The sequence below is a fragment of the Astatotilapia calliptera genome, chromosome 18 (assembly GCF_900246225.1).
Source record: "Astatotilapia calliptera chromosome 18, fAstCal1.2, whole genome shotgun sequence".
NCBI lineage: Eukaryota > Metazoa > Chordata > Actinopteri > Cichliformes > Cichlidae > Astatotilapia > Astatotilapia calliptera.
In genome coordinates, this window is record NC_039319.1 from 27,983,266 (window position 1) to 27,998,000 (window position 14,735).

Here is a 14,735-nt window from a genome sequence, read left to right on the forward strand (position 1 = left end):
TGGAAAAAACACATTTTCCTGGTGTTTTTATGATTTATTGTGCAGCAGAAATGTGAAATTGTGTATACGGGATATTAGTTATTTAAGTGATTTAGAGGTTGGCAGAGAGTACTTTTCCTCCTCGCTTCATGATTTATGGTTATTGCAAAAATGTGAAATTGAGTATATGAGTATAAGCATATTACCTTATGATAATATAAGTAATTGAAGAGATTTAGGAGTCTGGGGAGGCTGGGTGTTGCATACACAAGAGGCGGTGAAGAAAATGGGAATGGCAGCTTATCAGGCTGAAATCATTCTGCAAGCAGAGGTGACACAACAGTAAATTTGGCTTTTGTGGCCAGTGGCTTCATATTGTTTGGCTCTTGATATATTTGATGGTATATCAGAGGGATATGAAATGTACGAGTTATGAGATGTCATATCATTCTGATGTGAAATATGGTGATAGCCAGTTGTGTTATATATAAAATTGTTTGGTTATTTTCACACGTTTCTGTAGCCATAAATTACCCATAGCCATTATGTTGTTAAATGCATTCCCTTATTATACTTTCCTATTAATCTTGGAAGAACAGATAAGGGTGAGAGGTCAGCCTTAAATGGATTTGGTTTCCTTAGGCTGGTCTCTCCTGCTTCAGAATGACTCTGAGCAGTGCTTTCAATCAGTGCTGCCACCACTCACTGTGGTAATGATGGCTGGGGCTTCATTAAGAAGCTCGTTAAGTCCCCTCGTTAAGCTGCAGGGCCGTTAAGACTTTGATTGTTAATGGCTCTTCGTTAAGGGGAGTGAGGAACCGGGCTCCCGTGGTGGTCCCGACCAGCCGGGTGTTTTGGCCAATTGGCCCCAGTTGGCCTGCTTAGAAGATGAGAGGAAACCTAAATACTGTGTAGGTCATAATTTAAATACTTTTTAATGAACTTTTGAGACCCTGACTGCAAAAATACTTAATTTGTTCAAATATCAAAACCTTTTGAACCTGCAAATTTGCACTGGTGATGGACTAAAACAAATAATTAGATCTGGAAAACAAGTGAAGAGAAAATTAGTTTGCATATAAACCAGTGCCACAACAATGTCTTGGCCCATTGTCAGCTGTGTGGATGCAGATTTTTTTAAAAGACAGTGATTAGTAAAGTGTCTTTCTAATAAATTTTTTGCCTCATTGGTGCTTTGCACAATTTCCGCGTGTCATTTTGAAATACACTGAAAGTGAGGTGTGCACCAGTTTGCCTGAATGTTTACAACACTGCCTCTAATAGGGTTGCTATATTGTACCGAGGGTATGAGGTACATGGAGAGACCATTTATCTGCTTTATTACTATAGGTGGTGCAATAACATATATTTGAGTTGGGAAATCTGATCTCAAGTGGTGGCTGGAAGTTCATCCATATGGATGCCATGTATGGAGTGTGTTCGACAGAAATGAGACATGCCATAATTGAATTTGCACGGTCAGGTCCTAATTGGGTTGTAAATAATGTGCCTTGTCAGAGTTTATGTAGGTGTTTTGTGAGCTCAAAAGCAGACAGGCAGTGAGGAACCAGGTTCTAAAGCAAAGGTAAAATCAGGCTGTAGCCCAGGGACAAGCATTGTAGTGAAAGACTGGTAAAGAGTTTGTGCTTATGGGCAGGTAGAGATAAGGAGTGGCTGAACTGATTAGGGGGAGTGACAGGCTAGTCATATAACTTGGGAACAGCTTTCTTCACAATAGTATAGGTGTAGTAAAAGGTGTAAAAAAATATATATATAAAAAAGCATTAATTATGGCCTGATTCATTTTAACACCTTTTTTTCAGAGTCGTGAGACTGTGGCTTCCTTCATACTGTAACTCATTGAGATACTTGAGTGAAACTGAGGCATCTTTAATGTCATTAGCAGCTCTTGAGCTTTTCATGCTGTGACTACTCAGAGTCTGCTGTGAAAGAGGCCCATTCAATGAAGGTTAGTGGTGGGAAGTGAAAGTGGGTAAAAGAGAAACTAATTAATAAAAGTAACATGATGATTCATTATTGAGATGTTAAGAATATTAAACACTCACTAAATTTTTGCAGTGGAAAATGTCAGCAGCGAGTTGCATCATAATCAACTTGCCTCCTAAATGTCTCTGTTTTGGGACCCTACTCATCCACGTGCACAGACAGAAAGCCAAAAGTAGGGAGGCGTTGGTAAGAGGCCATGACAAATGGAAGCAGGGATCCTTGACAACAGATATGGCAGTAATATGACCAAATCAAATCATACACAACATGGAACTGAAATGTAGAGGTGGGTTGCAAAGCAGCTTGCAGATGTTCATCACCTATAGACAGGTTAAAGCAGCTTAAATAAGCCTGCCAACTGAATGGTATCAGTTGGTATCAGATCATGTAGTCTAGCACTGAGGTCAGCTGATGTTTCTTCATAGTGTGCTTCAGCTAATGCTATGTTCAGTTTGGGGTTTTTTTGTTTCTTTTCTCAGCCTGAGCAGCTGCCACTCCTTACACTTGGTCTCTTGGACAATTGCATCAAAATTACTCAGATTACTTGCCAAGGTGGTCTTGGCTACAGGGGCTACATGTTATTTGTAATGTAAATTCTAAACCCCAACAAGGACATATGAGAGAAATATGTCGGAAGTGATCCTTTTCCATCATGTCCTGTCACAAATGACTGGTCATCCAATTTCAAAGAGTTGCAAGAACCCATACATATACATGTTTCCAGTCAACCAGGCATTTGACTGGAGGTAGAAGGAGAAAATGTGCTGGGCCCCCAGAGACAATGAAGACAATTATAAACTCTGAACATAAATAGTCAGCTGGACATGCAAATGTGACAGACGTGAATGTTGATCTGTCTTGTCTGTCAATCCGTTTGCCCAAGGCGATCAACGTGCAGAGAGGGTCATACATAAAGGAGCACGTCTCCTATGTGATAACTAAAGTAGCTTAGAGGAACTAAGCTAACATGAAGATTTTTAAGCTAGTTATTGAAGGCCTTGCATTTTCATTTATAGGTCCATGAAAAGAAAAACATTCAGGAGAGCAGTGCATCTATGTCTAGCTTGTGCATTCTGCTCACGCAACACTCTCTCATGTTGGTGGGTGTGCCTTTAGATTTTCCAATTTACGTTGTCATTAAAATACACAGCTCTTCTGAAGGTGAAGTGCTGTTTAACTTTGTGCCATGCTGTTTAATTAGCTTTAACTTTTAACTGACAGTCTAGACTTATGACTGCCATCTTATTTATGAATAAGCCTTGTCACGTGCTTATCGTTTACCCCCCATGAAGCTGGCACATCCACGCCATTCCCCCCCCACTTGAAAAATAGCAAGCCTTAAAGTAGATGAACATTTCGATTCGCAGTATCCATTCTCATTTCATTTAGCAAATGTGCTTAGCTGTTGCCACGCAACAATGCTTTCCTGAGCTAAACCCACCCATCCCCTCCCCAGTCGCCTCTCTGCTCTCTCCTTTCCATCTAAAGTCACAATGTCACACTTTCTTGCGAGCGGGGCCTAATTTAGCGCTCCTTTTTTTGGTCACAGTTTCTATTCGATCCACGTAGGTTTGGGGGTAATGAGATTGAATCTTGATGTGCTCACCACATCCCGCTGGCTTGTCTCTCGTCGGTCGCGGAGGACAGTGTGGAGCCTTCCCTGATATTACCTCTCCCTGCATGAGAGGACGCCGGTCGCTCTGCTGCTCTGCCATCCCGCTAGGCGCTGATCCAATAAACCTCAAAACAGGGCTGCGATCGATACTGCGTGTCCCATTGCCACACAAACTCCACCCTCACTTATACACACCTATTAGTTACAGAATAATTGATAGGCCTACTGTTTATTATTCCTTTGATTTGGTGCTTTCATTAAATAGCCAAGGCGTTGCATGTGCACAGACTAGTAAACTCTCCTCTTCCACAGCTGCTGGGAACTGAATGGGGGCTTTAAGCGTGAGTACTTGAGCATGTGTTCTGGATAGCTTTAAGATTAAGGAGATCCAGGTTCATAACTGCTCATACTGCAGGAATAGAAAGATGAGACACAGCACAATGGCAGGAAAGTGTGTCTGTGTGAGAGAGGGGGGTATTGTGCCTATTTCTTTTGTCTGCTTCTTTTCAAATTCATTATATCCTAGAGGCATGCAGAAGATAATCTGCTTGTTTTTTGTCTTCACTGACTGGCTCAAAAAAACAAACTTAATTTTTAACTGGTGTTTACTCTTGTCTTTCTTCCCCACTGTTTCCTTACCATTTCCACCCGTTTCCTTCCTCTTTGCTTCCATTTTTCCCTGTCTTTCTTTTTTCCCAATTCTGTCCGTCCTCACTCAGCTCCACACTGACATGGACAGGAATGATGGACGCACAAAGTATGTCCTGCGAGGCGAAGGGGCAGGCTCGGTCTTCGTGATAGACGAGAAAACGGGTAACATCCATGTCACCAAGCCGCTGGACCGTGAGGAGAAGGACGAGTATCGTCTCATCGCCACGGCCACCGACAGGCAGACCGACCGTGCTCTGGAGCCCTCGTCACAGTTCATAATTCGGGTGCAGGACATCAACGACAACCCGCCTGTCTTTGATGAAGGCCCCTACAGCGCCACCGTACCTGAGATGGCAAATATAGGTACTGGGCGGGTGGAGGGTTAGTTTAGAGTTAGTTTGGGGGTAAGGATTAAACAGTGTGCTGTGCTTCACAGTGAATGATATGAGATAAATAAATGAACAGGTGCCTTTGACCAAACAGTTTTAGTGACTCATTGAGGGTAACTACCCAAGGGGGTTACTTACCTTTAATGGCTTTTTTTCTATTTCACAAAGCCAATAGGAACAGTAAGATGATGCCAGTTGGCAGTCAGTTCGAAACACCTTAATCAAAGCAGTGTGTGTCATATTGTGTGAAGTGGGTTTTGCAATAATAATGCAGTTATAAGGGAGATGTGTAGTTGAGAAAACCCATTTTGTGGTCTTTTAAGTTATAAAATGTAACATTACCAGATATTATTGTTTTTATATTAAGTATGCAAGGAGACACAAAGCATCCAGAGAGGCTTTCTCTGGCAGACTACAGCTCCTGGTGGTGGTAATGATAGCTAAAAGTCAGACTAACTAATCCTTTGTGCCCTCATTAGCAGCAAATGCTGTTCTGTGACCAAGGATAGCTTCCAATAAACCACACCAATTCAGACCCAATATGTGGTACTTTAATGTTAATGCAATCCTCTTTTGGCTTTTTTATATTATCTTTCATTTATGGTGTCCGTATGACCAGGTAGCAAGTTTAGGGGAAAAGCTAGCAGCTAGCTTTAACAAATTAGAATTGCGTTGCAGATCTGCCATTGAGTAAAAAACCTATAATAGACAACTATAGAGACAACTGTGCAACAAGCAAACAAAAGAATATTTTTAGGTCGTCTCAAGTAACGGTGTGCTACTGCTGACATGGCCCATGAAATAGAGTTGGTAGGGTAAGCTGCCACAGCTTCTGTGTAGATGCTGGTAGACTTTTATCAAGATAATGCTTTTAAGACACAAATAGTTGTGTTGTCCTGATGAATTAACGCCGTCTGTTAATGTTACACACAGTAGCAATGATAACAACATTAATATCACCATCTTATTATTAGCTATAGCACCTCAAAGATAACAACAGACATTTAATGTGGCTATCATATAACTGCTAAAAGTACTGTAGCAAATGAGTACATAATCTTAAATTATTTTTTTTTGCTATACATTTTTTTGACAACTCTGCTGTCGGCTCATTTACCACTGTTTTGTTTCATTTTTGAAGCAGTCTATAATTTATGCCACTAACGTCTTTCTATAGTTCCTCTGCTATTGTTTACACAGACTTTTTAAAGTCACAATACTGTCACTCAAGCTAAAACTTACCCCAGAAAGCACGTTCTATTAACTTTGATCTTTCAACAAGGATCCTGTAGTAAAGACACGGTGTATCTGATATCCCGTGTCTGTCTTGTTCCTGCAGTAGCATAATAGTGTTGGTCCATTGCAACTGACCAATCATATTGTTGCATTGTCATAGCTTTGCAGTGTGGGGGAAAGAAATACCTTTATGCAAACTCTTCTGGAACAAACTGTAAGCATTTCAAGCGCTTTTCTTTCTATTATTAATTTATACAATATAATAACTATTTTTATCAAGTTAAAGGTCTGCTGTTACAGTAGCCAAATTTAGGTAACTCATGTTTGTTTGCTAGTGATCCTTTTTAAAAGCATTAGCTAACTTCTTGGGTAATGCTAGGTGAATGCTCAGACAACTTCATTATTAAAAACACTAACACGGGGATATCAGATCGGGCGTGCCAGCGCACAAACAAGGAGAAGAATCTAGAACTTTGGAAAAGTTGCTCTGGTCCAAAAGCATGTAACAAAATATATGAACCAATTAATAATAATAATAATGGATTGGATTTATATAGCGCTATAAGGCACTCAAAGTGCTTTACAATGCCACTATTCATTCACTCTCACATTCACACACTGCTGGAGGCAAGCTACAGTTGTAGCCACAGCTGCCCTGGGGCAGACTGACAGAAGCGAGGCTGCCATATTGCGCCATCGGCCTCTCTGACCAACACCAGTAGGCGGTCGTTGTGTCCTTGGGCAAGTGTCTTGCCCAAGGACACAACGACCAGGACAGAGACCCCGGGAATCAAACCGGCGACCTTCCGGTTACAGATGCGCTTCCCAGCCCCCTAAGCCACGGTCGCCCCAATTAATTAACATTAATTAACTAGTAAAACTAATACAAAACTTTGTAACTCACAATACTTTTCATGATAATGTTGTTGTCACCAGCTGTGCTCGGTCTAAAAGTACTGTTGCCACATGTAGCTACTAGGGGTGCAACGATACACAAAATTCACGGTTCGGTTCGATAGTTTTTCGATACAAAAAAAATGTTCATGCCTTTTTAATTTGTCATTTATTAAAATTATAAATATATATTTTAACTCAAAAGTACAGTTTTTAAATTTAATGTTGCTGAAATAACAAAGTAATAAAAAAATAAATCTATCTGATCGAGAAATCACTCATCTTTGGAAAAGAGAGTTTATTACAGAAAAATGGCTCTTTCCAAAATAAAAGCTATACTATTCGCTTCTTCTGGGCTATATTCTCAGCAGCATATTAAACATATCAGGTCCCCATAAGGAGAATCATGTGCTAACGGCTGTCTAAATGACTCGGGTAAAGTTTGTAGCATGCGTGCTTGTTGTTTTTGTGTGCTTCCACTTGTCTTTGCACTAGGATGATGTCGGAGTAAATGTGCAGTCATATTCGTTGTGTTCCCACTAGTGCTGTCAGCGTTAATCTGAAATGACGTTAACGCCACAACACGGCAAATCTTCGTTAACGAGCTACCGCGGATCGCCCTGTGCGTGGGGCTGGACGGCCAACACGTTAACGAGCTAACTGCGCTAACATACTAGTTCCCACCAATGTAATTGAGCATTGCGTGGCACAACCGACATACCGTTTTACTTTTGTCCATGACGCGCTTACCTTCAGGGTCATACGTCACATGAAAACCAAAATAGTTCCAAACGCCAGATCTGAATTAGGGTGGGCGAGGTTCAATTTGCCATGTTGCAAGGAGAGCTTAACTTCTGTCTCGCTAGCTTGCCCCCCTGCGCTCAGTGAATCTGTGTTCGACTACTCCGCCTAGGCTGCACTGTCGAGCGCAGATCCACTGAGCGCTCAACACAGACAGCATCGTCAGAAGGAAAGTTGATAAAATAAATTAAAAATTTTGTATTGTTCGATACATATGCGTACCGAACCGAAAGCACTGTTCAATATCGATACGAGTATCGTTGCACCCCTAGTAGCTACTTGTTGTTGCTCTTATTCACCAGCTCCTCATAGTTTTTGTGTTCACAGACAAGGAAAGCTGCTCAAAACTGCCCTCTAATTTCATTACCTCAACTCTCTGATGTCTTTGGTTTGCTCAGTAGCCGCCTGCAATCCGCTGACTATCTACAAGACAGCACGGACCCTATGCAGTTGTTAGTTTAACAGGCGAACCTCGTTGCAAACATGAGGTAACATATATTGATTTCCACAGGTTTAAATTGTATCTGGAAACTTCATCGCGTCACACATATTCCTTTTTCTCGTCTTTCATGTCCTTTCTCCAGACTGATGGAGTAATAATAGCAAATATGAAATCATAAATAATATCAAGAGCAGGAATAAGATAAAACTTGATAGATCGGGCTATTGAACTTACATTCTGTATACAAACAGAGGCTGAAGCATTTTATTGGTTTACTGTTTAATCAGAATATTGTAGCAGCCAGTGACTGCTGTCAGGCTCTTAAATGATGGATGTCCCACTTGACCAAAGCTAGACAGTATGTTTTATTAGTTGTATCTCCCGGGGCTGAATCGTCGGAAGGAATTTTAGTCAACAGCCTAGAATTTGTGGTGTGTATGGCCCTGCAAAGATATGCCAATTATGCAATGAAAAAGTGAGATTTTATCAGTTATTGTCTTTAAATTGAACACTAAAGACCGAAATTTAAAACCTCTGTTAGATCCAATGTATTATAAACACCAATTATGAAAATCACTTCCTTGTGAGCATGAGCTAATAATTGAAATATAATAAGCATATTAATGTAGCCAGAGGAGTCTTTTTGAGGATTTTGACAGCTGCAGCCATACAGTCTTTATACAGTTCAGCGGCCACAACATTAGTGCCTGCAGGGATGCTGTTCACTTTGAATCACCGTTTTGTGCACAGACCTTTTAGCCTTCATCACGATGAAGTCTCAAATGGGTATTGTTTGTGAGAAAACCTGCTGTGGTTAAATGCACACGTTCAGTGTGTGGATAGTTTTTAGTAAAGTAAGCGGGCTCAGGATTTATTTACAACTGAGGACACAGTCTGAATCCTGCATTTAATGCCTTTACATTAAATGCAGCTTAGTAAAGCTTCTAAAAAGAATCTGGAAAGCTGTTGTTTTTTTTAATACGCACTGCATATCACCTGACTGTGTCCACAAGAAGAAAGCAGAAATCTGCATGCTGATGTCACTGGTCGACATTTGCATAATGTTTTATCAGAGTGTGTTTTTTTTGTCTCTCGCAAAAATGGACCTGCTCTTCTTGCCAGGCCACAATTATTGGACTACTTCTTAATAAATGTGCATAAAAACATTTATTTCCGTGATCAGATTCAAATTCAAAACAGAAAAGGTCCTTAAAAATGCCCTCGAGTCACTGAGTCCCACACGATGAGATTTCTGCCAAGCCTGTTTCACGTCGGGGGGATTTTTGATCACGAGCACTGAACATTTATGGCGTCTTTGGGTGCTGCCGGTTAATTCTGCTTGAACCAGATTTGAATCAAAAGCCCAAATAATATATAACTACACTGAGCATAGAGAGATATTGAAGCTATGTTTGTGAATGCACCAGTGCTGCATAAATAGATACATTAACACTCATGTCAAGTGCTAGAAATTACATTTCATGTGCTGGGTTTCAAGGTAAATTATCACAGTTGTAAAGATTGCTAAGAATAAAGCACCAAGCACATTTTCATTAAGAGCACCCCGGCTTGTCTTCAAGGTTAAGTTATGCACAGGGTGAAGTTTCTTCTGTGAAATTAAAGGGACACACATTCAGGCTGGTTTGCATACAGTAAAATTCAGAGAGACTGCCCTTTCCCAAAGAAGCGACTCCATTAGTTGTTTGCGCAAGCTCTTGTAATGACCTACCCTTGTATTTTAAAGTTAAGCAACCTCTAGAAGCTGTTTGAATAAATGCACATCAAATCTGTCCTGGTGTCATCACCTCTAGATTTAGGGGAACTCTGGACCCTGGTACCATCATGAAAGTCAAACCATGGTGGGTTTATTTCTAACCCTAACCAATAAATTTTCACGGTTAACTCAAACCAAGTAGTGTTTGTGCCTAAAATCAGCAACACATAGATATCACCAGAAATATGAAGAGATATTGAGATATCCAATTCTGTCCCCATCAAATTAGCCTACAAGACAGCCATGCACAGAAATCTAAACAGGCTGCATTTTGATGCAGATGACAGCCACTGTGACTGGTTATTGATTTGCACATTGCCTTTCTGAAACAAAAAGTGGTAAGTTGTCATTGTATCCAACTATCCATCTCCCATTTCCCCATTTTCATAGCTGTGCTAAGCCACGTACAGACAGCCGATTCCAACAGCTTCTCTCTTTTTTTTTGGATTGCAGTAATTTCAGTAAAAGTAGCTGTTGTTCAATATTAGCTCCAGCTCCAACACGACTCAGTTTCAGTCACAATTTGTTGAAAGAAATCAAAGCGATTCAACACTGCAGCGCAGACGTCTTACTGCCAGCATTTTGGAGGGAGGGGCAATTGCAGAGTAAAGAAAGTTAGACAAATCGGAATTGGCGACTGAAAATAATAATCAGCAACAGACCAAGCTGCACATCTCAAGGCAAAGTGAAAGTCATCAGAAAACAAGTCCAGTCTTGTGGTCAAAGCTTGGGTCCTGCATGCTCTTTAAACGTCAGAGGACTGGAGGTTTGGTATGAAGGTTTGAATAGTCAGATGATTTAAATATTAGTCCTGACAGTTTCTTTTTGTGCACTCGAACTGATATTCTATTCAGAACTGGCAGCGAATTAAGCCTCAAGCAAATGACAAATTATCACACTTAAAAGACTGAAAAATAATTAAGTAAAAACAACCTGTTCTGTTTCTAATGAATGTTCAACTCAGTGATGCATATGACATGTTAATGGGGTGTCTATCATTGCTTTATACCTCTTCAAAGTCAAAAAGCACTGTTAAAACAGCAGCACAAACATGTACTTGTGTTATAAATCTGCTCTCCTGATTGACCGCTGGGAGGAGAATATTCTCTGTGCTGTTCCAGCAGAGCTTTGTATTCATGTAGCCGGATACAAAGATCCGGGGACTCACTGGTGCCCTTCTCAGATTCTAACACCTAGATCTAGTTTCTCGAGGGCCAGGCGATGAAGGGCGTTTGTCCTGCTAAAATCCCATTAAAGCATATGGGACATAGAGGCTTTACCTTTCTTTAACGGAGTTTTCAATAATGCATGAAGTGGAACTAGAATATATAAAACACGAAGTCGTGGTTTTAAAGTACTCGATTTGATTTTTGTGAAACTTTTCTGTTAAGTGCTCACGTTCGCTCCCAGTTTTTTCTATCAGGAGTGAACAGGTCAACTGATGCTGTTCAATTTTATTACTCTTTTTGGCATGAAATTGCATCTCTGTTTCTGCCTGCTCACACCAGACACAGAAATTTTCATGGCTGCAGCCAGTAGATATGCACGCGCACACACACACACACACACACACACACACACACACACACACACACACACACACACACACACACAGAGTCACACAAACCTCTTCAAAATCTAAAAAGTCAGATGCAAATACGAACTCATTTTAAATGGGAAGCTTGCAGAATCTGTAATAAGTTAGATTAATAGCTGATTTTTAATGACACTGTCACCAGAGCTGCTTGCAGGATGTATGAGGCCTTTCCCTTTTGTTGATTAAATACCTGTGGCCATCACACAGCGGCAGGACTGAGACACTACATATGTTTCGTCTTTGCTGATTTAAAAGATGTGCAGCATATAATTATGCAAAGGTCAAACCGTGTGGGCTATTAGAAAGATCATACAGCTGTTATTATTATTATGGGAGCTCCAGCTTATGCAATCATGTAAATGACTTAAACAGACTTGTTTTTGTTTTAGCATATGCAGCTGGGTCTTGATTGTGTGCATATAAATGTGGACCAAATATGCCGTATGTAACTGAATACAGAGCATTTAATCGCTCGAGCAAATGTACAAATAGAAACACATTTTAGGGAGCAACATTAAAAAAAGGAGGATAATCTGCCTATTAGGGAGGCCGTCTATTCATACTCGAGTCGCGTATTCTGCGCTGCTGCTTTGGGACTCAGTTTTCTACCAGCCTGAACTTTCCTCTCAGCTCATTTGGAAACTGACATCCACTTTAAAACGGGATGATGAGCTGATGTGACTGTCCATAACTGAAACCATGTCTCGACTCCAACTGTGAATAATCTATTCCGCCTCTTAATTATGTATGCATACTGCTCCAGCCTCTTTCCCCACACTGCACTGTGAATCAAAATGGCAAGAATTACTTGGTCACACCCACCCGGGCTCGTACCCTGTGATTGCACTCGCACGAGGTTTTTGGGAAAATTGAGCCCCAGTTTGTGAAGCAAAGTGTTGTGAAATGCTTTTGCTGTGACATAAAGGATGGATGGATTTCTCCCAAAAATGAATACATGCAGCCATTCGTGGAAAGGCAATAAAAAGTAGGTTTCCGTGGCAAACACCTTTAAATCCATTAGAAATCAATCGCGAATACCTCGGCCGGCGGGGACCAGCTGCGCAATCTAAAAGCACAATTTTGAAATTCCTGTTTTTGTTTCTTTTTCATCCATGTGAGGGACACTGTTTATCTCAGGAAAAAAAACAGCACACTTCATCTGAATTCATGAGGATAGAGAGGAGGGTTTTTTTTAAAGCCCCGAAACCGACATTTAAATGAAACTGGAAATCCAGAAAATGAAAATACGTTCTAACCTGATCTGCCTCATTCCAAAAAATTATTTCATTTTCACTTGAAACATGGTGATAGAGTTCATGTCACAGCCACGGCGACCCAATAACATTTCTGTGACCGCCGAAAAAGATGTAAGGTGATTGGGATGCGTGGAATAGGAATGAAATACGAGGAGAGGGCAGAGATTAGGAGGGGCGGTCGGGGATTTTTGCGCTCATATTGCAGTGAGATCTCAGAGTGACAATAAGTGTCTAAGATTGTAATTCAAAGCATGACTGCAGAGGGCTTGTAGGAAATAGTTTGTATGTACAAAAAGTACTCTAATCTCCATTTAAACTCTGCTCAGACCCTTGAAAATGAATTCTACTTTAAGGGGCACTCTTCCCTCTTAAAGTGAGCAGAATTACTTTCAGGAAAACTTTAGAATTTGCCAGAAAAGTGGGTATTATTTGAAATAATTCACCCCTAAACTGGTTTGTTTAGAAAAGTTCTGCAAATTTGGCCTGATGTCCTCACCATCTGCCTCTTAGAGGGTTTTCCAAAACATCAAGGTCCCTCTTGCGCTGAATTGTTTAATTCAGATTAGAATAATGACCCCGCCAGCATCCTGCCGGGGCAAAGCCCAGGGATGTGGGGATGAGGCAGACGAGGACTATTTAGTAATCCTATCAGCCACCTTATGAGCGTCTGCTCCGCACAGCAGCTCCGTCTTCAGATTGAGTTGTTCAGTCAATCACAGATTCAATATTTACTTGACGATTCAATATTTACCGAGGCGCTTTGCAGCACGCGTGACTGAGGAATGCAGCGGCGAGGATCCTATCAAACACTCGTTACATCACGCATTTAAGGGTGAGATTGGGAGGGAGGAGGAGAGGATGGAGGATGTCTCATCTATTGCAACGAGACGCTGATGCAAGGTGTGCTGGAACCGAGCCTGATCCGCTGCTCGAAACGTGTTCCCGTTTTGTGTCGGATTCACTCGACTGGTTACACACATCTTGTCAGATGTGTATCAGCATTGCAAGAGAATGACTCACATTTAAAGTTTAACCTTCAGTATAAATATTTTAAAAAACAATATTCTTAGACATATATAGCTGGGGGAATGAGTCTTGTTCCTGTTGCCCCAGAGGACAGATGTCTTACACTACTGTAGGTCTGCTCCTTTTAGCTGGATGCACAGCACTGTGAATATTGGATCCTTGTGGAGTGTGGCTGTATACATGGAGCACGGTTGGAAGGGTGCATGCCAATAGCTTCGCCTCCGCCTAGCACTTGTTGCATCAACCTCAGAAGTATATTGTTTGATCCCTGAGTTTGATTAGTTTTTTATTTTTTATTTTACTGCTGTCAAAAGAAACATTTTGGTCTACTTAGCTCCTTATGTGCTTCTGCATTTATCTGCAATATCTATATGAAAAAAGAAAGCCAAAAACATAAAGACATTCAGACGCAGATACTTTGTAGTCTGGGAGCGAAGCTGCAATAGTAGAGTGCTTTGAACTGAAACATAAAGTGCACATAGCGCTGTAATAATTTACGTTCAAGCTCGCAGGAAGATGGGAGAAGTGGAGAGAGAAATCAAAACTGAGAATGGATTAAATTAATGGCCAAACATCTGAAAACATGGGTCCAGAAAAATATTCCTCTCCTGTTCTGCTCTTTTACTGTGTCTCAGTCCCTCAAATAAAATACACACACTACAGGCTTTTTACTAAAACTAAAAGCAGATGTAGGTAAACCATAGATATATAAATATATTTACCATGTAGTTGCACTGCACCCGCCAGCAGGCGTCAATCACAACCCACAGAGTTTGAAATGCCACAGCAGGGTGAGCCGTACTCTGAGATGGATAAATAAATAAATACAGTTGGGTTTTCATTTAATTCATTTTTTTTCTTATTTCCAAGATCAGACTTCCGCGCAGTTTGTTTAATGTTTTGCCGCTCTGAGCAGCCACTTCATTTCCTTTGGGCATTGCATTGTAAGACAGTAGAGCACATAAATAACACACTCAAAAATCAAGCATTTGCTAGAATGCGCGCCAACTCTCGGGTATAACTCCAGTTTCTTTAATCTCGGTTGTTATTTTTGCCGGCTTCACAGTC

General features: G+C 40.8%; 1 protein-coding gene across 1 annotated transcript in view; it reads left to right on the forward strand.

Moving 5' to 3' along the window:
* The window catches only part of cdh24b (cadherin 24, type 2b), a 156,230-nt gene that overhangs the window by 71,329 nt on the left and 70,166 nt on the right, over positions 1-14,735 (forward strand). Inside the window, exon 3 of the mRNA XM_026150663.1 lies at positions 4,321-4,615. Coding sequence (XP_026006448.1) covers positions 4,321-4,615 — 295 coding nt within the window. The remainder of the gene's footprint in view (positions 1-4,320; positions 4,616-14,735) is intronic.